Source organism: Leuciscus leuciscus (genome assembly GCF_965113295.1).
Source record: "Leuciscus leuciscus genome assembly, chromosome: 10".
NCBI lineage: Eukaryota > Metazoa > Chordata > Actinopteri > Cypriniformes > Leuciscidae > Leuciscus > Leuciscus leuciscus.
In genome coordinates this window covers 26,612,281-26,635,614 of record NC_138734.1, presented here as the reverse complement: position 1 = coordinate 26,635,614, position 23,334 = coordinate 26,612,281, and the positions used below count along the sequence as shown (strand labels likewise).

The 23,334-nt window shown below is 36.4% G+C and overlaps 1 protein-coding gene and 1 long non-coding RNA gene across 6 annotated transcripts in view; both read right to left on the bottom strand.

The window, feature by feature from the left end:
- The window catches only part of LOC309508603, a 321,712-nt gene that overhangs the window by 21,531 nt on the left and 276,847 nt on the right, over positions 1-23,334 (bottom strand). The gene's annotated exons all lie outside the window — the stretch shown is intronic.
- On the bottom strand, positions 402-23,028 carry serpini1 (serpin peptidase inhibitor, clade I (neuroserpin), member 1). Of its 5 annotated transcripts, none has more exons than XM_082181289.1 (9): positions 22,929-23,028; positions 10,115-10,384; positions 7,922-8,152; positions 6,666-6,860; positions 4,858-5,062; positions 4,620-4,729; positions 3,774-3,860; positions 1,823-1,912; positions 402-1,234 (listed from the first exon to the last, which is right to left on the bottom strand). In XM_082181289.1, exons 2-9 carry the CDS (start codon positions 10,365-10,367, stop codon positions 1,161-1,163), a joined length of 1,245 nt encoding a protein of 414 aa, XP_082037415.1. In that variant the 5' UTR covers positions 10,368-10,384; positions 22,929-23,028; the 3' UTR covers positions 402-1,160. The 5 variants fall into 5 exon arrangements, with proteins under 5 accessions (XP_082037415.1, XP_082037417.1, XP_082037414.1 ...); XM_082181291.1 differs by lacking the exon at positions 22,929-23,028 and adding an exon at positions 19,470-19,488; XM_082181288.1 differs by lacking the exon at positions 22,929-23,028 and adding an exon at positions 17,021-17,150.

Genomic DNA, 23,334 nt, shown 5'->3' with positions numbered 1-23,334 from the left:
AAACATGAAATAGTTTCAATAGAGATGAAACAGAGTTGGTCTTAAAATAGACATTAGACTCTGTTTGAACACTGCTTTGAACGCCTTCTCTCACTTTGGCATATAATCTCACTGACATTTATCATGCAAAATTACACACTAGACATATTTTAGATGTTACTAACCTGACTCCGTTTACATTTTTACGTTAACTCCACCAACATAAGTGCATCTATTGTCAGTAATGTAATAAATGTTGCTTGTCTTTGAAGTGGATTGTTATAGTTTTCAATAGAGGTTACTTTAGACATCAAAAGTGTGTGCTGGCAGTGTGTGAAACCATAGGCTAGAGACTTTTCTGTATCTTCTGTACATTTCTAAACTTCTATCACTTAAGTAACACAAGACGACAAGTTGAAGACATTCATCTTTATTTCTGAAATAGAGAATACAGCTGGTATTTTTTCATAATTTATACCAAATGCACTCTCTCTTGGTCTGCCTGAGTCTCCATGGCAACAGCGCTCCACTACCTGTACATTCGCGACCTTACATTAAATCAAAAACTCATATTTATATAATAAGGCATATTAGTATGTCAGCAGTAGTTCAGCCATGTACAAAACCAAACAAAGGTGGTGAGGGGTGGGGTCGGGTGGGGTGTGGAGATAAAAGTCCTTAAATGAGTCTACATATAGAGGAGTGCACAAATCCTTGCAATAAATATCAACGTTTTCTCTACGTAACACAATAGCAAATATACAAGAGAAGAAATACAGGAATTACAGGAACGAATTATGCTGGTGTGGAATAAGACGTGATTGAATGGGAATACATAGAATGGAGTGATTGCAGAGACCCATAGTGTTGGCCTAGATCCGGGCCACATCTGGTAAATGTGGATTCAACGCGTACCAGATGTGAGCCACATCTGGGCCGACACTATGTTGCTGTATGGGCAACTTCAGATATTTACAGCTCTGTATTTCCTGGTACGGTTAAAGCTTATGAGTATCAAAACACAATCACTTTTATAATATAAATATCTTGTTTATATAATATTTTCCTGTGTGTTTAGAAAACCATGGCAAAGTAATGAGTTTGCTTTCTGTGATGTAACTCGTGGTTGGTAGAAGATAAGCATGAACTCGGCTGAGTGTCACGTTGTGATTGCTGGGCTTTTACATGTCAAAGTTGTTGTCAAAGGGCTCGATGACTTCAGGATTCATAACTCTGCCCATGAAGAGGATTGATCCTATTAGAAAACAAAATAAAAACAATTAATTAACAGCACAACTGATAACATTCACAAAAAAAAAAAAAAAAAAGAATACTAAAATAAGATTTGTGCTTGATATATACACATTACAATACCATTCAAAAGTTTCAGGTCAGTAAAATTTTTTGAATTTTTTTTATTTTTATAAATTAATACTTTTTATTCAGACACCTTAAATTGATCAGTAAAGACCATTGACAGTAAAGGCAGTAATGTTACAAAAAAAAATCTATTTCAAACTATGGTTATGGTTAGGCGTTGTGTTCGGGTTAGTATTATAAGTTGACTTTAGAATATCATTGTATTTTTTATCAAATAAATGCAGCCTTGGTGAGCATAAGAGACTTCTTACAAAACATTAAAAAAATCGTACTGACCCCAAACCTTCCCAGACAGCAACATAGTGTCGGCCCAGATCCGGCCCACATCTGGTACACGTGGAGTCCACACTGTCCAGATGTGGGCCGGATCTGGGCCAACATTATGTTGCTGTCTGGGTTTTAACGGCAGTGTATATATTGTTGTTTTTAATTTGTGTCATGGGTTTTTGAAGATGGCATGTACCTGTTTTTCTGTTTCTGATGACGAAGAAAAAAGGGTGGTCAGCCATGACCTGTGGGTAAAGCACCAGCGTCCTCGTCAATGCGATCATACCTGTAAGAAAGACAAACAATAGTGGCTCAGTGATGTTTATTTAATTAAAAAAATGTTTTTTTTTTTTTTTTTTTATTAATTGTACTATTTTTGTGGGGTTTAAAATGAGGGTGTAAAATCCTTGGGGAAAACCTTTAAGTAGTTTAGCATGATCTTTTGGTTTAAAATATTAATATAAAAAAAAAATAATGTGTTCACAAAAAATCTGTTGTTTAGCGTCAATGCTGTGTAAACAACATGCAGGAAACCCTTTCTTGTTACGTGACAAGATAACTATATCATATTCTTCCTCCAGGCCCTTAGTAAGTTCTTTTTGAATTATCAAATTTGTCCTTGTTCTCCAAAATGCTATTTAACTGGTATATAAAATATATTAACACTTGTAAATAAAAATCATTACCTTCAAATTTACAGAAGCCACAAAAAGGTCCAATAAAGTGAAAATGTTTTCAGGATCAACCCTTCATCAGTGCCATATAGTGTAAGTGCACATCGGCGTCTACTGACGAAGTATTACTGTAAACATCCTAATACGTGTATTGGCACAATACATTGTCACATACAAGAGCAAAGTCATTATCACAAATAGAAATGAGTCGTGGTCATATATTCATATAAGGACTTGAGATCTCAAGTCCCTATATCCTCTAGGTATGAATTAAGAACTGGCCATGAATTTATTTTTCTGTGAAAAAATGTTTGTGCATGGTTTACAAAGATTGTGGTGCACATCTGTTTTGTATATTTTGTGCATGTACATTTCTATCATTATTGAAATATATGCCACATTGGTTTATTATAAATTCATAGGCCTATTGTTACGGCGTCCAGTGACATGCCTGTTATTCAGTCTCGAGCGCCGTCCCCTGAATACTGAGTATGCATACTTGGCCTAGTTTGGCCATTTGTGCGCTGATGATCGATGCACCTGTTCGCAATGAGCGCTGGGCTCTAGCGTATATCTGGCTCATCAGCTCAGTGTTCCTTGCGAAGTATTGTTCCACTACTGTGTTGCATATCTGAGCATTCTTTGATAATCTATATAACCTATCTCTGATTTCTGGAACCCCTGCTTGTCCTAACGACTCTGATTCTGTGCAGCCTGCCAAGTGAACCTCTGCCTGTGACCCGACTTCGATTCACGCCGCCTGCCCTGAACTAAGCCTGCCTGACCATTGAGAACGGACTGTACCAGCTACCTTGCCCTCTTTTCCCCTTAACCCTTTACCTTCACTCTAACCATTAATAAAACGTTGCACATGGATCCGTCTCAGTCTCCTGCTTCAAAACACCTATATCTAAGGTAACTAACTGTTATTGGACAATTGTGCATGTATTATGCATCTAATATATGGTTTTTATTTATTATTACATTTTTTTTCCATCTTTTTACAAAGATTACACATCTAAGAAATTGGCACATGCATTATTTTTAAATCCTTTTCATAATTTCGGACTTCCTTGTTTGTTTTTGACATCAATACAGAACTGATATATAAAAACTAATATTAAAAGGATTTAACCAACACTACATGACGACTCAGTCAACCTTTCATAAACCTTGATTAAAAAGACACGTGTTGAACAGGAGGGGGCGCTTTTAGCTTGTCTGAATGTACAAGATTCTCAAAGCAATTTACTGCAGTGAGAAAAAAGCGTATAGATATCAGACAGAAAAAGGAAGGATGGGGAGGAAAGTAAAGGTCCACAAAAGGTAAAATTGAGAAAAAGTGATAAAGAAGACTTGAAAAGGGAAATTAGAAACTTGAAAATTTTAATTAGAAATAAAGATAGAGGAAGAATATTAAATATGTAATGTAATTATAGTAGAATGTGCCAGTAAAATAGAGATTAATGTCACCTGATCCTGCGGCCCCCTCTGCCCCTTCCTCTGTCACCTCCAGGTAAGCCTTCTGCACAGCCTTCCCGATAAACAGATCCTGCCCATCTGTAGACAGACAGAACATGTAAATAAAGAAGATTCCAGAATAAGAAAAAAATAATCTGAATATGCAAAGCAAGTTATTTCCATTTATTTATGAGCTGGTGTAATCAGGGATGCAGAGCAGTGTATAAAACACACACAGCTCATTCACAGATTATAGTTTTAAGGGCATATTTAGTACTGAAATAGAAAAATTGATAAACTGAACATTAAAAAAATTGTTAAATAAAATTATAATAATAATGAACATGAAAAACATGTAAAATAAAATAATTTTGAACATGAAAAAAATCCTAAATTAATAATATTGAACATAAAAATTGTATAAAATAAAATAATAATACTGAATCGGACAAATTTTATAACGAAAAATGTATCAAATTAAAACAAAAACAGTTTTGTTATTTTCACCACACCCAACACAGAAAACAAGATCATTTCAGCTGAATAAAAACGTGCTGTATGCATATAAGATCATCACAATTAGGCTTAATAATAATAATAATAATCATTATTATTATTATTATTATTATTATTATTTTATAGCATATGTAAATAGATAAATAGAAAGTTTTTGCTGCTGAAAATGTGGGTGATGCTTGTATGAGCAAAAGTCGGCAACACACTAGCTGGGTGGTTGCCAGAGCAAAACAAGTGTGTTGCATCCTGTCCTTGAGCTGTCAATCACATTTTGATCATCTGCGTACATGTGCAGAATAACAGAGCGTTCTCATAGGTCAGTGGGTTTGTTTTATTGATTACCTGTCACCTCGGCTGTCATGGCTGACAGATCGGCGTCTTTGGTGAAGATGTTCTTGATGCCCAGCTGCTGCAGTGTGTCTCTCAGATCGATCTTTTGTTCCACCTTGAATCTAAAAAAATGTATCAGGTCAGCGTGAACTTTGTCCAAAAACAACAAGTACACAGGTTTTACATGAATCAAAAAGCATTTATAAATGAATTGAAAACACCTGGTAAAACAGAACACCGTGTGCCTCACCTGGGCAGGTAGACCTCCACCTTCTGCCTCTTGACGTTGTTGGCCCACTCCTCCAGCAGCTGGGCTTTGATGATGGGCTCCAGGGAGGCCAGAGGAACCTCCTGACGGGGCAGAACGATCATCATGCTCATGTCTTCTCCTTCATAGACCATCTCCAGGACCTGGTAGGCTCCACCCGCCTCTGTGGTGCCATCGCTGAACTCTCCTGATGATGGAGAACACGGCAAGGTTAGTGATTATTAAATATACTGAATGATGGAGAGGATTTCAGTAGGATGAAGCCATGTTACTTTAGTATGATTGAGATACTATAATAGCTTTCATTAATATTTTGAATTTTAATTTTAATTTTAGTTTTAATTTTTAAATGTTGGTCCTGGAAGAGCATTCTTATCAACTAATTACGACATTTAGCGGGATGTTTTGAAGTTCTGTACTGAGCCATTTCCAATGTCCTTGAAAGCTAAGGTAGGCAATTTCAGAGAGGCTAGCAATAGCAAGCTAGCTTTGGAAGCATGAGATCCAGCCCTCCCTTTAGACTCGTCTCCAAAGCCACGCCTTCTTCAAAACACATGATCACAACTCACACAGCAGCGTCTGCAAAGCGTCACGAGAGACGGCGTTAAACCATCTCATGTCTCAAAGCACATAACATTACAATAATAATGAGTGTGAACAATTTAGAGAGCTCTTACTTTTACCACCTGACTGCTTCAAATTCATTTCGGCGTTGATATAGTTGACATAGAAACTCATAAATCCGAGTCTGAGGATGTGAACAGCTCCAGGTAGAACGTCCGGGTTGCCTTCTCTTAATTATGGTAGTTACGACAGGGAACTACGTGAACGCAGCATAAGCTTGTTGTTTTGGTTCAGGAGGAACTGTAAAGATGGCGCTCTGTGACTGTCTGTCTACAACTCTACATAACCTCATGACGTGTGATGTCTGGGTGTCTGCGTTTTGGGGGTGTTGGAATAGGGTGTTGTGTGGAAATCAACTAATTCCTATGTAGTGTAGAGGAGATTTTTAGCTATTGAAAATGCTGTTATGTTGAGATGGTCCTCACTGCAGAACATGAAATCCACGGGGAGCAGTCGGATCTAGATCCAACTCCTCCCACCTTACATATACCTAAACCTACCCATCTCCACCCCTTAATCCCTAAACCCACCCCTAAACCTACCAATCTCCAACCCTTATATCTGGATCCAACTCCGCCCCCCAGATCTTGTGTACTGCATTGAGGTGCTACTGGTTATGTTAGGGGCTAAGAAAATCTACCAGTATAACAAAAAGTGTTTATGAAAAACATAAAACCTAGCTTTAATGTGACTCTGCTTTTCCCGTTTTTAAGAGCTAGAGAATGCAAATGGTGAAGATAGCTCTGTCTCTCATTTACCTTCATCTGTCTTTTTTTGTCGGAGAGATGGATGGGACAAGCGCACTGCAGTGATTCTGTGGGATCTGAAAGTCTCAGCCTGACCAATGCATACTATATACCACTGCTTTTGAAGAATTCTTCTTCTTACCATGGCTGCATTTATTTGGTTAAAAATACAGCAAAACTGCAATATTGTGGAATTTTTCTGCAATTTAAAATATCTTAATATACTTTAAAATGCAAATGTATTCCTGTTATAGCAAAGCTGAATTTTCAGTAGCCATTACTTTCAGACTACTCTTTTCAAGCCAATATTCATACTTTCATTTAGTTAAACTCCTGCAATCACTCCATAGGAAAGCATATACAGCGAATTATCAAAACAAATAATTAACAAATTCAAAACAAATTCAAGCCTGGTCTTACCGTAGTAGAAGTCTCCCTGCTGGTACATCATCAAGGTCTGAACTTCACTGCCATCATCCTTGGTGAAGGAGAAGGTTCTGGTGTTTTCTGGTCTGAACTGGTTCTTCCAGCTGCCCCTGAAGTACACAGCATTTACTAACATGATCATGGTGGAGCTGCTGAAGTCGTCGGTAGACACCAGGTTTTGGATTTTGCCTGCAACAACAACAAAAACCCAGACTGAGAAAAACGCTGCATGTCACAATCCTCTCTTTCTCGGAACAGGAAAGACGGCATGATCTCTTCAGTGGCATAATATCATCTCTCTTCCAAAGCTCTGGGATTTGTGCTTCTATCTGACAGTCCTCCTGCAAAGGCTAAAGCTGACTGTGAGAAAATGGATCTGCCTGGAAATGGATTGGAAATGTCATTATTATGCAGAATATGACTGATCTGCCATTATCTACTTTAATGTCCTCCTTCACTAAAGTCATAGTAATTCCTCTTAACGCCATCTATTCATTTTGAAGAGAGTTTTACTTGAAAGTAAAATCATTCTAAATTGGATTATACGCTTTGTATTTATTCAGTGGTTAAATTACATATATTTCTATATAATATATTTGGGGAAATTAATACTTTTATTCAGCAAGTATGTAATAAATTGATCAAAAGTTACAGTAAAGACATTTATAATGTTACAAAAGATTTCCGATAAAAATACATCAAGCTATTTTCAACATTGATAATAATAAGAAATGTTTTTTAGCAGCAAATCACTCAGTATATTAGAATTTCTGAAGGATCATGTGACACTGAAGACCGGAGTAATGATACTGAAAATTAAGCTTTGCATCAGGAATAAATTAAATTTTAAAATAATTCAAATAGATAACAGTTATTGTAATAATATTTCACAATAGTACTGTTTTTACAATTTATTTGATCAATTAACTGCAGTCTTGGTAAGCATTAGAGACTTATGACAGTAAAAATACTACCGGCTCCAAACGTTTGAATGGTAGTGTGTGCATATAACTATATTTAAGAATTTAGTGACTTCTAGTCCATGTCTCTTAGCTTTGAGGCCATCTATATGGTTATGTATACGTATAAATGGACAAACCCTTAAATACATCCCAAGACGTCCCCAGGAATGAAAATTATTTGCCAAGCCATTCATCAGGTCTTGGCACAATTTCAAGAAATCTTCACAAATGCAGCAGCACACAGCTAGTTTGAATACATTTTTTCCTCAGTGATGTAAGATAACTTACTCTCCGTGTGGTTCAGCACCCAAGAGTTGATGCGTTCAGCCACGGCTGCTGACTCGCTGAAGTCCACCGTCTCCAGCTCCGCTTTGAAGTACTTCTTCATGAGCTGCAGGAAGTCCTCATTGAAGTGAACCCCCCTCTGCAGAAAGAGGGAGTTGGCCAGCCGGACCACGTACTGCTCTTCGTCTGTGGACAGGGCCTGGGTCAGGTTACTCAGCAGAGAGAACTCCTCATCTGGAGCAGGTGAAGAGAACAAGAAAATGCTTTTGTATAATATGCTGGAACAGTAAGGTCCGGTATAAATAATCTCATTAAAAATTCTAAATCTCTTCAAACCTGTCAAGAACATGTCTAGGACATATTTCACTCCAAAATAATAAAAAAGTAAAGCTCACATTACTGTAAAGCAAAAAAATAATAATTTAATAAATAATATACATTTATTAAAATTTTGTTTAAATGTATTATTATTATTTTAATTCTTTCCTTTTTTTTAACGCCATTCCAGCTTCTACGGTTATGTTAATGGCGAGAGCCAGGTTTAGTTATTCAAAAATAAAAAGATGTTTAAAATTTATTTTAAAGACTTAATTTGGATTTACTTGTTTAAAAACCTTTACAAAAGTATCAACAGAATAAGTTTCTCAAAGGGCATTTCTCAAAGTATTACAGTCCAGCAAAATATGTAAAAAGGGGTCATTGGATGCAAAATTCACTTTTATATGGTGTTTGCATATAAATGTGTCTTGTAGTGCGTGGTCAACCACCATTCAATGAAAAAAAATCCATTCACTCCTTTTTTTATTAATCCTCAAAAAGCCTAAACACTCTCAATAATCAAGCCTTCTGGATTTTCGGAGCAATATGATGTCATATTGCTCATGCTCCGCCCACGACCACTGACGGACTGTCCTGTATTAGCATATTTCCGCCCTTAGCCATTTGTATACTGTCCGCCAAGGCAGCACTTTATGTGTCTTGTGTGACACCCCCCATGGAAGAAAGGGGTTGGGTGAGCAGTTGCTCATTAGCATTTAAAGAGACATGCACTAAAAAAGGTCGCTGTGAACAGAGCTGTTTTTGAGGAGGTAAAAAGGGTGTTGTTTTACACAGCCATTGAGGAATGTTAACCAAAGTATGTTACAAACTTTACATGAAGGCCCTATAGAATCATACCAACATGTGGGAAATGGGCATCCGATGACCCCTTTAATGGACAGTGGATGACAAGTATTTTGATTAATTATTACATAAACAAATATTATTTAAATGTTTTTTTTTAAATCTTACATAAACAATTTGTATACAGATTTAAGCCCTATTCGCACAGCGAATTTCGTGTGGCGCAAAATGATAAACAACCCCGCAAAATCCCAGAGATGCCGATTCGCACGGGACTAATATTATCACAGGACCTCGATGTTCGGCGAAATATGGTAGGTCATTTGCGGGGGAATTTTTACTTTACAAATTACAGACATGGACGATTCACACGGGATTAAGATAACAGACAACCTCTGCAATTATTACAAATGACTAGAGGTCTCCAGGTAATACTTATCCCGTGCGAATAGGGCTATAGTCTGCTTTTACAATTAGAGGGAACGTTGATCAGGCCTATATAAACTTCAAGTTTTTTAAATGATTTTAAACTTTCAGTCAGACTAATCTTTTCAAGCCAACAGTCAAATTTCTCATCACTGTGATGCAAAAAAATAAATATTATTGAAATTTTAAAGTTCAAACCATTTGTTGTACTGCCTTTAATTGATATAGAATTCCTGCTAAGATTAATGGGAATCACACAATTAGTTTTTTTGAAAATGAGCTTAATTGTAATGAAAATATCATATGACTATGAAAGTTTTGATTCTATTTATGCAAAATATATATTTTCTTTTTTGATTTGTGGGTGAATTGTCACTTGGCCGTGTTTTCGTGAGATTTGCTTGTATAAACATTTCAAGTCAAACTTAGAATGATACCTATGCTTTTTAGTGCTTTGAATCAAATGTTGTAATGTTATAATTAGTTTAGGTGCTGGTTGGTTTGGTGCAGAATTTGCTGAAATGCCTTTAAAGAAAATTTAGGAAAAAGTGCATGGTCACTGTTGCGGCCAATAGGGAAAAGACTCAAAAGTTGAAGATGAAAGAGAACATGTAACCTATCATGTGCTTTAGATTTTGTTAACTGTACCTTCTCTGAAATGACTGTAGCCCAAGGCCTGTCTGATCTCCTCTAAAGAAGAGCCTCGGGCGCCCAGCTCCACCATGCCCAGAGCCAGAGCCACGCTCAGCGGGGAGAAGATGATGTTCTCCTCTCCCCCCGTGATCTGGAGCTGGTGGTACAGTCTGACCGAGAACTCTGCCGTCACATCCTCGGGAACGTCTGCCGCCTGGCAACCACACCCCCGTAGCAACATCAGCGGCAAGAGTCCGAGCAGCAACATGGTAAACGTGGGACGAGCTAATGAGAGACAGGAGAGAAAGAGTGAGTCAGAGTCAGAAGGACATGGTACTGGAAATATAACCCCACGTGAATGAAATGCATCTGTATAGTGTGAAAGAGACACATCATGAAAATATTCGGCATATTCAACATATTCTAAATTTCATGATGCAAAACTTCCAAAACTTAATGCGTCCTAATATTGCATTACTTCCTAAAAAAAACAAAACATTTAGTCTAGAACTACAATAACCATCATGTTTACACAGCGCACACAACGCCTCTGCACTTCACTCCTAATGTCTCCCAACTTGCGTTACTTTTTTGAAAAAGTAATGCATAACTAATTGTTACTTGAAAAAGTAATCTGATTACTTTAACTCATGTTACTTGTAATTCATAGTTGATCAGTTTTGGAAGCTTGTTTCCGCCACAGAATAAAAAATAAAAAAGGTAATTCCGACTTTCTCTCACAATTCTTTTTTTTTTTCTCACAATTTCCAGTTTACATCTTGCAATTCTACATTTTTATCTCAGAAATGCGTGATATAAAGTCGCAATCGTGTTTTATAAAGTCAGAATTGTGCTATATAAACTCGCAATTGCGACTTTATATCTCGCATTTCTGAGAAATAAAGTCAGAATTGCTAGATGTAAACTCGTACTTGTGAGATAAAAAGTCGCAATTATCTTTTAAAATGTTTTATTCTGTGGTGGAAACAAGCTTCCATTACCAGTGTACACTATTCCAAAGAAAAAAGTGAAATGTTTTCTGAATCAGTTAATGGTGAATCATCTTTTTCAAGTCCTAATCTATGTTCAAATTAGCGTTATTGTTATTCAACCACATGAGTACATGAGGGAATGAAATCGTGTTTCTCTTCTTACAGTTACTGGTGGAATTTTACATTACAGTAAAAATATATGGAAATTGAGAACCTGTTTCACTCAGAAATATGCTGCATTATGAAAGTAAAATAGGTTCAGATACAATAGTGTTAACAGTCTTAATTCACCACAGGGTTAATGCCTCTATTTCTCCCTCTGACTGCACAGCAAAAGTTCAATGCACCAGCATACCTGCTTATGCAAGCGAACAATCCCACACTTATGCACAGATATAGCTCTACCTTCATCCTAGAATGGCACAGTCTCCTGGCTTTAGTCGTTGCCAGGCAACAGTGTTTTCCACACAAACAAAGAATGCAGGGGAGAATGTGGCCTTGTGCCATTGTGTGATGAAGATAGAGAGGAACAGGCATGCCCTGCGTAAAGCTATAGCATGTTCTAGAATCTAGAATTATATAAGTTAGATAAACAACTTTTAAAAAGATTAAATGAAAATTAGACTGAAATAAGTTTAAGTATTACTATTGCTAAAACTGAAATAAAAATAAATTAAAACTAAACAGAAATATATTAAAAAATGAATAAAAAAAAAATTCACATAACAAAAGTAACAAGATAAAACCTTAATTTCAACAAATTAAGAAACACTATTATGGAATCAAATAAATAAATACATAATAATAATAAAACACTAGTGACAGCTGTAACAACGGACCTGAGAATTAAAAAAAAGCTGTTTCAAACTAAATTGTACATGAAAGGGGTGGTTGAATATGATTTCACTTTCTAACTTTATTTAGTGTGTAATGTTGCTCTCTGAGCATAAACAACATCTGCAAAGTTACAACGCTCGAAGTTCAAAGCATTTTCTTTTAAAGAAATTGCTTTTTAAGGACTACAACAAACGACTGATAGGGACTACACGATATTCCTCCCGGGTTAGTGACATCACTAACCCTAAAATTTACATAAACCCCGCCCCCGGGTACGTGATTTATAGATTATCAAGACAGAATATGCTAATCAATGACAGGAAGATAACTACACATAAGCTACATAAATTCACCAACTAACCATTCAGAAATGTTGTCTACATGTTGTCACTTCTTCTTGAGTCTCTCCATCGTTCTGACTTCGGTTTGAACATAAAAGGCTAAAGGTTTTTGAAATTTTCAGTGCATGTCTGTGTGAGATAAAAGGACATAAGCTGTTGAAGCTCTGCCCTCTGTGCCGGGAGCAGCAGCTCATTTGCATTTAAAGGGACAGACCTCAAAAAGTGACAACTTTAACATGCTTTATACAAATATCTGTAGGGTATTTTGAGCTAAAACTTCACATACACACTCTGGGGACATCAAAGACTTATTTTACATCTTGTGAAAAGGGCATTATACCACCCTTTGAAGAAAATATTAAATGTTTACTGATCTTTCAATGTTTGCCAATGCAAAGGTTCCTGCCACGTATTTTAAACTTAATTATCAATTCAATTTGTAAGTGAACATACATTTGCCTTTGACACTGGCATAAAAAGATTACAGACATAGGCTACATACGTGCTGGGTAGATTACAATGTCAGGTGTCAGTTCTCGTACAATTAGGCATCGGACCAAACAGCCTCAGACTAAAAGGCATCAGACAGAAAGGCATTGGACGAAACGGACGCAGACAAAAAGGTATCAGACATAAAGGCATAATTTTTCTTCTTTGCTTAGGGTTAAAACAAAGTTGAAAATACCTTTGCAGGTATATACTGTTAGTGAACATCCCGAGACCATCCACACTGCTGAGAGCGGCGTTTCTACAAATTTGTGCACACAACAAAAATGACAGCAGTTAATAAAGCAACTGATCATAGTGATGTGTTCACACCAGCTCTGCAATTCAGAGCTGCAGTCTGTTCACAACAAGTTTATTTATATAGTTGGCTACTTTATACATTAGATTACTTTAAAGCAGCAGCTTTATAGTCAACATGAAAAAAACAGCTATGTGAGTGTGTGTATGTTAATTATGTAGAATATATCTATTGATGGTATTCATTGTATGTATTTATGTAATCCCTTGGCAATGTTCTTTATGTAGGCTAATTATTCAAGCATAAAAAAGGAGAGAGAGAGAGAGAGAGAGAGAGAGAGAGAGAGAGAGAGAGAGAGAGAGAGAGAGAGAGAATTAAATTTTATTCTTAGTTTTAATTAAATGTTACACTGGTCAGGACAAATACAGCAGTTTCCCTGGTAACCTCTGTACACAAAGCAGCAACACAGTCTTGAAAGATTTCTTTCACTTCACGATAGTTAGCCAACATACAAGCTAGTTAGTTGCAATGTGTTATTTAGCTAACTTTTTAAACGTGCAAATAATACAAATGTACAAAATAATCTCAGTGGGACATGTTCTACACAATTTAACCAGTAAGAAAACCGTGTGCATGTGACGTCACATTGAGGCAGGGCAATTCGAAACTTCAGTTCTTCCTTTTCGTCCGATGTCTTTTTGTCTGAGTCCGTTTTGTCCAATTCCTTTATGTCTGATGCCTTTTTGTCGGAGGCTGTTTGGTCCGATGCACAATTGTACGAGACCTGACACCTGACGTTGTTTTTCCTGAGACCTGAAGCCTTTCGGTCTGAGGCGCGATGCGCCCAAAAGATCCAATAAAACACTTTATATATTATTTTGTTAGTTTACCTGCGTGTCATGTGACCATTAACCGACACCAGAGAACCGTGAATTTATTTTACATTATTTTTTATCATTACTTTTTATTATTCACCTAACTAAAGGGGTGGTTGATTATGATTTCACTTTTCTAACTTTAGTTAGTGTGTAATGTTGCTGTTTGAGCATAAACAACATCTTCCAAGTTTCAACGCTCAAAGTTCAAAGCAAAGGAAGATATTTGCTTTTAAAGAAATTGTTTTTTAAGGACTACAACAAACAGCTGGTAGGGACTACACGAGATTCCACCCGGGTTAGTGACATCACTAACCCTACAATTTACATAAACCCCACCCCCGGGAACACCAGTCCATGTTGAGAAGAGGAAGAGTTGTTGTAGTAGAGCACATTTGTGAGTCTGCTCAAGCTGTCACATCCATCTTTTCAAATGCAATACAGTATGTAACACAAATGCAATAGCATGTCACTCTGTAGGCATCTTAACAGTTCCCACATGAGCGATTAAGATTATCATGACAGAATATGCTAATCAATAATTTGAAGATAGTTAACTCCACTTCAGCATCATAAATTCATCAACTAACCATTCAGAAACGTCTTATTGCATTCTACATGTTGTCACTTCGTCTTCTTGAGTCTCTCCATCATTATCCGACTCCAGTTTAAACATAAAAGGCTGTACAATTTCTGTAAATCCAGAGATCAAATGCTGTGTGGGTCTCAGTGTACAGTGAGGCTCATGACTAGTGGCTGGTCTGTGTGTGCAATTCCACAAACCTGGAAGACCTTCGTAGGCCTTTTTTAGAAAGGAAAATTTAAAAGATAAAAAATAATTAGTAGGAGGACTCTATGAATTATGAATAATTTACTGCCATTGTGAGAATAACATGTAATAATCATGCAGTCACTAAAAACGTAACTTTAGTCTGTTTACAAGTATTTTTAAAACTTAATATAATCTAATTTCAGTTCATTTTTGGAATCTGATTACATAATCAAGATTACATGTGATCAGTTACTACCCAGCACTGCATACACAGTACCTACGCATGTAAAAAGACATAGGTAAACATAAAATCAAGGTATATAAATTAAAATATCAACAGAAGTTTAAAATTTCAGAATAACCTGAAGCAATAACAAATGAAAATATTAAGGGGCCAAGCACAAAGAAGGCACAGTAAATCATGCTAGCGTGGCTGGGCATCAGACCAACTGCAACAATGAGCAAATAAAGACATATTAGAATGATTTCAGAGTCGTTTTGGCATCATGCCTCTACTTTGTTGCTGCAGTATATGAAAAAAGTTTTGTCTATCGACACGAAATCCATACATTTTTGTCGGCACAGTCTGAAGATGATATGGCAAAATTGGCGTCCATGTCCTCAGCATGACCCAAGGACTCTATTAATACCAGTTTCATTACAATAGCCAAAACATAAAAATCGATTAGCATTTTTGGAAATTTTTATTAGAACTTTCGTAACTAGTTTCATTTTGTAACAATACAAGAATGTGTTCATAAAATATATTACGACAAAATTCTAAATGGCTGACGCCAAAAATGGCCGATATGGTAAAATTGGGTATCATTCGACTCGACATGCCGCACCGAATCTAAAGATACCAGTTTTTTTCTATTCAGTAGGTTATAAGCAAATATGTAAATTTTTTATATCTCCTGACCACTAGGTGGCACTGTGTCAGAATGCGCTAAAGCGTTGTGGAGGTATAGCCTCAAGTTCATTTTGCTTGCTATTCGTCAAATTCGTTTGCGGGTTATTCAAGAACGGTTCAACATCATACTGTTTTATGGTGTTGAAAGGGCATTGTTATGCAGTTGCTAGGGTGTTGTTGGAGATTGCCAGGGCATTGCTATGTGGTTGCTAAGTGGTTTTAGTCAGTTGCAATGCATTTACATTTGCTTTTATCCAAAGTGACATAGGATGTTCGGTGATCTGAAAAATGAAACATTATTACGTGCATCTAATCAGCGCCACATGGAATTCAAGCGAAACAAGCAACTGATTCAAAAGTCTGGTTCACAATCCACAGATGATTAATCTGTTCTCATTCCTTGAGCTTTCCTGATCTCTCCATTTCAGATACTCTTGGTTTAAGACGTAGGCTTGTGTAACCTGACCCTGGTGACCGAGGTCTGGGACGAAAAACAGATGGTCACTTGTGAATGGGAGAGAAAAGAGAAAAGTGGGACGACAAGAGAGGGTTTACCTGAAAACAGCACCAAACCTGACTGACCTTTCGCTTACCCGTGCTGGATTCTGTACAAAGGTCTGATGGCCACCTGGGAGAACTCAACGAGACCACCAACCACCCTAATGGGACCAACGAGAAACAAAGAAATTCTGGCTCTTGTGTGAGCTGTCCTCTCTGGTGACACTTTATTTGTCAGTAGACTTTCACTGAGAGTAACTAAACTAGTGGTGCTTGTTGTTTTGCTGTTTTATGGTCTGCCAGGTTAGTCTGATCGCTTAAGGTATAATTTATAACAAACAGTGAGGAATGAGTTTGATGGCAAGGTTTAATACTTTTTTCAAATCACTAAGAAACTGTCAGCGTTTTTATTACCTCAAAGCACAACTGCAAATGTTTTCTGAGAATGTCTGATATCGGGATGTCATCTCAAGCAAAGCCTAGACAAACCTGTCAGTATCTGCTCAAGTGAAATCAAGCTTCAAAGTGCCACAAAACTCTTCTCAGTTCCTTTCACACACTCAGAGCAATTGCTTTAAATATCCTCCCAACTGCCTTTAAAATGTACTCAACTAGCAAGCGCATAGTGAAGATGTTTCCGAAATGGGGGCAGCGTAGGCGCCCTTTTCATCTCTTGCTTTTTTACGCTTTTCATTTTGAGCTCAAGCTTGAAATACAAGAGACTAGAAGGATATAGAAAGACAATCTGATGGGAGATATTGAAAGAACCATGCTGGATAGCCATGCAATTAAATAATTCAACTTAACTGATGCATTGTGTTTCTAGTTAAGCTGACCAATCATGTAGTTAGTAAGAGGCCAAGTGGAAACACCAGCATTCAAAACACAGCATGTGGAGTGATCAGACACCTCAGCAACAATAAGTGAGATGTGATATTGCATACCTACTCGGTTTTATCACATCTTTCCCAATAGAGGCAAACCAGAGCAAACAAACTTGGTTTTCCATCAAGTTCTGAATGGATCTCTTATTTCCCAAAGATGATCATTCATTAATACAGGTGTCTCTGTCGTCATCATCAGAGGGAAAATCACTGGTGGCGGCACCAGAACAGTCAATACACATCTATCTGCCTCCTCTTTTCCTGACAGGATGGCCCAGATAGAGCAAGGCATGCTGGGTAAACTGCCATATCTCTCCTCTTCTAGCTCCAGAAGCCTCCAGAGGAAAGACCCAGTGGTGCAGCGCTGTTTAGAAGAGGACACGGAAAAAGATGACGGAGCAGGAGCAGGATTTGACTGCAAGCGAAATGTCGAGCAGGTTGAGGAATTGGAATGAGACCAAATACATTCAGACAGAAGGCTAAAAACTCTGAGGAGAAGACACGCTAGTTGAGGAGTTAAAGAGCCATGCACTGACAGCGCAGTGGTGAGGGAACTCCACTGGAGACCAGAGAAGTGCAAGACATGGGTCAGCTTTAATTAAACTCTATTCAAGCGACGACACCCACAGGAACCTGCTGAACACTGTTGTACAGAACAAACCACAGTTATCGCTCTGAAGATACAGATGCAGGAAACTGAGCTAAAACAAACACATATGAAGACTTCAGGCAAAAGTTTTTGCTGCCTTCAAGTGCACCTGGGAAATTTGAGCTTTGATGACATGAAGTTTTGAAGGTTTATTTATATTTATTTCATACCATGATTTTCATGCAGATACCATGCATTTTCATTTATGCATGGTATCTAAAAAAACTTTAGCATAAAATGTGTAATTAACTTTGTTGTCTATACACTCTTTTGTACATAATGCTTTAATATTATTTTTCAATGTACGAATGCCTAATCATTGTTTCAAGTGAATCAATCACATACAGCTTAATTGTGAGACTCAAATTAGTGTAGGCCTAGTTACTGACTGGTTGTTCATGATGATAACATTTAGTTAAAGATGCACATTATGAGATGTTTATAGCATTTTATAAAATAAAATTAATGAAATATATTAAATGTAGTTTATTTATTGGTTAGTTGGATTGGCACTTCTAAAAAAGTAATTAAAAAGTTAACCGTTTGCAAAAAAATTGCAATTTATTTATTATTGCAGTTGTCATTTTACACAGAAATTGCAGAACAAAAGAAAACACTCTTCTTCTATAAAACCTTAATGGGTTCTTTCAGGCGCTTCATACATTGAACCTTTTAGGGGTTCCCATCATGGGATCATCAATTTTGTTTTTATTCATTTTTAATTTTAATTACATTTTATAATTTAAAGTAAACCTATTTTATCACTAAAAATAACAATTAAATATGAAAGTATTATGCAATCATTTAAGACATTTCTCCTTATATAGAAATGTTTTGGCTTAAAGGGTTCTTTAAAATTGAGTCTAGAACCCAACTGAAACTTTTTTCAGTGTAGAAGAATTGCTAATGAATGGGTGCAGAATCGTTAAGAGGAATCAATATTTTTTTTTATGATTCCGTCACACAGAGAAAAAAGGTATACAATTTTTACTTTTAGGGGTACAACAGCTTGTCACTGGACCAGAACCCTTTAAAGGACATATTTGTACCTTTTTTACTCCTAATAACAAATACGTACCTTAAGGGACTACTATGAACCTTTTTGTTGTAAAAAGGGTACAAAGATGTCCTTTTGAGGGTACTGCCCCAGTGACAAGCTGTTGTACCAGTAACATTTGTACACCTTTTTTGTGTGTGCTGTGCATCCATGCGTTTAAATCAGTCCAGTGGGAGAAGTTTGCAGGCTCGAAACCAAAGAAATCCAGATGGTATGGGGTTTACAGTAGCGAAGCTCTCATCCTGCCAGCAGTCCTGTATACCACCCAGGTCAACACATGGCAGCATCCATCTATCATTAGAGGGTTAGAATCCTGACTGCGTTCAGAGTAAGAGGCTTTGACCACAGTATTTGTGTGTTTGTGTGTGATATTATCTCCTTCCGTCTGCACTGGCACAGCTGTCCAACAGCAAAGCCCACAGCTGGAAAATAAACAAAGCAGGGCCATAAATCGCTGCCACCATAGAGATCACCAGGCTGATGCACGTCACTCTATAATCAATGATACGAGGCATCTTTGCTCTTTTATGCTAGTATCGCATTTATCTTTCCATCTGTTATCTGAAAGTCATTTCCTTTTGACCTTTGCCTACACTTCCTTAAAGGGACAGTTCACCCCCCCCCAAAAAATTGTCATTATTTACTCACCTTTAAAAGATTTTTTTTTTTTTCAGTGAAGCTCAAACTTAGCTCATATAGCAAGCTAACGACCACATCTGTTAAGCAGATACTATAACACACACACACACACACACACACTGTTTTTTTGTGTGTGTGTGTGTGAACTGCTTCAAGACAGCAAATTACCTGAGTTTGACTTTACCTCTCCTTGCAACCCAGAGTTAAAAACCTTTTATGCTTCCCAAGTTCAAAGGCAGAGTAATTTCCTCCCTGTGCTGACAAGAGAAGACGTGACTCAGAAATGCAGGCGTCCTTCAAAAACACCCCCCAAGAGGGCAAAACAGTGACAAACCCAATTGCTCATGGGCTGCCAATGTTCAGACGCTTCAAATCTCCTCATCAACATTCATGCCAATTCAGCAGTTCTACAAGAGGTTTATCAGCGGCAGAACAGCCTTAAACATATAACAGTCAGCAGTGATTCTATTTTAATTCATTAATAAAAATAAGCGAAATTAAATAAATAATTAAAATATTCTGTTCAATAGCTAATTATTAAAAATAATTAAATATATAATATTCAAATATTTAAAATTAATTTGAAAAAAGAACAAAACGGACACATGGAAGTACATAAAAGTATAAAAATATTATAGGCTTACTACAATTTATTATTAATAATAATTAAAAATAGTATTAAAAATATATCAAATATTTTTTAACATTTAAATATGAATAAAATATGAATTATTTACAAATAACACAAAATAAAAATAACAAACATAAAACTACTTATAATATATAATTAAAATAGTATGGGTTCAGTAGGCTGCATCTTATTATAAAAAAAAAGTAATAATAATAATAAAATATGACATTTAAATAAAAATAAAAATATTTGTATTAATTTAATTTACACTATATGTAAATAAGAATAGTGTGATACAACTGCATAAACATTGTCTATAGAAAGATAAATACAGACTATATAAGCCTTTTCAAATTATAAAATTTCACATGATATTTATAAGGATGTCAGAGGAAATATATATAACTACTAATATACTGTATACATATAATTAATTAAAGGAATAGAGACCTGTAGGATATATATATTAGGGCTGCACAATATTGAAGAAAAATGCGATATGCGATAACTCATTAAATAATGCGATATTCGATATGCAACACGGTAATGCTTAAAGTGTGTAAAATAAACTTAAATGATCTTTAAAGTGTATTTAAAATTATATAACCTACATGTTTCACATTCTTTTTGTGACAAGAAAACATCCCTACAACTTCTGAAAGTGAACATCAGTGTTTTACTGTAGCAGAAGAAGTGTTATTTTAAAATCAGTGTAAACCACGGGGTTTAGGGCTGCAGGTTATCCTACATTAGGTTTATTTAACAACAAACTGAATAATCAAATGTAAAAATATAACACTGCTTAGTCTTCACTGTATGAATTAAATATATATTGTTTCTTATTAAAGCTACAAAAGTTAATCAGCCAAGAGCAGTGAGTGATTTTCTCTTTGTCTTTTGTTCATGACCTCAGTTACTGCAAGCTGTTGCAATATGCATATCGCGATATATACATTTTCGATATTTCGATATATTGTGCAGCCCTAATATTTAGTAATTAATAAATTACTAATTACTAATTACTAATATTTACTAATTTAATTTAGTCTCCTTCTATTTATATATATATATATATATATATATATATATATATATATATATATATATATATATATATATATATATATATATATATTTGTTGTTCTGGCTTGACAGTTCGGCTTGTGGCTGGCTTGTTCTGCAGTTCGCAGGCTTGACACATAACTGAACAGCGGTCAATAACAGGAGCTTTGCATGTTTAGAAAGTCCATCACAGATGCTCAAGGAACATGTTCAAAAAGCAACAGTGAAGTTCAATATATTCTGCACACTTAGTGACAAAGCCTTTGAGAGAACACAGATGTTTTTAATACTCTTTATGCCATCTGTTCTGTCCTGAGGCCAAGCGACGAGTGTTTGCGGGAAGACAATACTCTGTTAGACCTGGAAAAAATCCCTTTGCCACCACTGAAATTTTAGCTGTACAATAAATAAATAGGTAAATCCTTATTTAACTTCTTCAAAAATCCCATACCAATCCACCAGTGTGGTTAAAAAAAGGAGATGTGTGTTGGGACTATCATCCACCATGCAAAATAATAATAATAATAATAATAATAAAATATTTTAAATTAAATTAAATTAAACACATTTGTTCAACAAGCAGCATGATTTGAGAAATAATTTGTTTGTAGCACAAAAACACACTAAGTTACACACTAAAGTAGGCTATAATTCTTTGAGTTATGAATTTGTTCAAAATGTTAACCCGACACTTGCCATAATAGAAAACACATAGTGTAATATTTCCTGTAATATATTGCAAACTGTGTTGGTTCTGTCTATACATTCGAGAAAGCACTTGACCTGTCACTATTATTCATGCTTTCAAATGGCTCATGCACATCTGCAAGCCAGCAATCAATCTGGGAATCAATATCCACTGATTGGAGGTGACCACCAAGGAATCCACATTATGTGTGAGTGTGATTGCGATCCCTGAAAAGTGCTGCAGTTCTGTTTCAACTCCTTTGCACCTTGCAGCTTTTTCCCCAGCACCATTCTTTTCTAGTCCTCTCTCTTTCCTCATCCTTTTCATATCGATCCATCGCTTTCATTGCCTCCCTACTCATACCGATTGCACTTTAACACCTCATTTTCCTTCCCCTCTCCTTTAGTGGCCCCTCTCTCTCTCTCATATACTCCACATTACACACTCTCTCCAGCACACCTAATCTCCACGTGAAACGCGTCCCACAGAACAAACCAGCTATTTTACACCGGCACTAGCAAAGGGGGGGGGTTTGGAAAGGAGGTGCGTTCTCCATTCTGCTCTCCCCGCGTGTCTCATTTACAGAAACATGAAATAGGATTTTCTTGCAGGAGATGATTTACGCATCCCCAGATACGCCCAGATGTGGGAATGCATTTCTGCCTGCCGTTTGCACATACCCTCCGCTGCCCTTCCTGATTCAATACAAACATTTGATTGAATCAATAACAAGAGGGTTTAAAATAGAAAATGAAGAAAAAGCCCAAGAATATCACTAAAAAACAACACTACGTGCTTATCAAGACAAGGAGAACAAATGGTTAAAAAAAGATGTGCAGAATTATCCTGAATTTTCTTCAAGGATTGTGATTTTTTTATATTATTTCTACAGAATGAAATGTATGCAGAATAGATGTATGTGAATTGCATGCAAAACTGCAAATGTATATATCACTGTAAAGTACAATCCTAAACTGTAAAGAAATGTTATATTGGATGTTATCAGACCAGGAAAAAAAGCATTTGTGAGGAAGATAACATGGAAAATGTCCACATTTTTTTTTTTTTAAACATAATTTGTTATTATAGGATATTCACATCTGCACAACCTCTCTCGTAGAGAATAAACCCATCATACCAATAACATGGTGATGAATTATAAACCTTACACAATACATATTTCCTTGTAATTCTGAACAGATGACATTTGGATAACATGAAAAGACGATGCGTGGATGTCCCTTACCGTGAGATGTCAGAGAGATGCTGATACTCTGGGATGCTGATGTTAAATCCTGCTCGTCTCTGCACCCTCACACACCTTTATTATGAGAGACAGCCCTGCCCCTTTTCTCTTCTGATTGGTCAGGCCTAAACTTAGCTTTAAAGCGCCCTTATTTGTTGACAGCTTTTTTGTTTTTCGTCTATTATTTGTTCTTACGCGTTCTATTTTTATCCTAAATTTATCTTATTTCTTGTAATTTAACATTTAAAATAAAGATATACATATTAACCAAACAGATTTTCAATGAATACTGCGATATGGCGAAACAGACGCCAGTCTTTTGACTGCATGTCGCCAGTTTTAGAAATGACGGTCATGGGAGTTGTAGTTCTTTGTCAAATTTCTGCGTATTGCCTTGCAACGATTG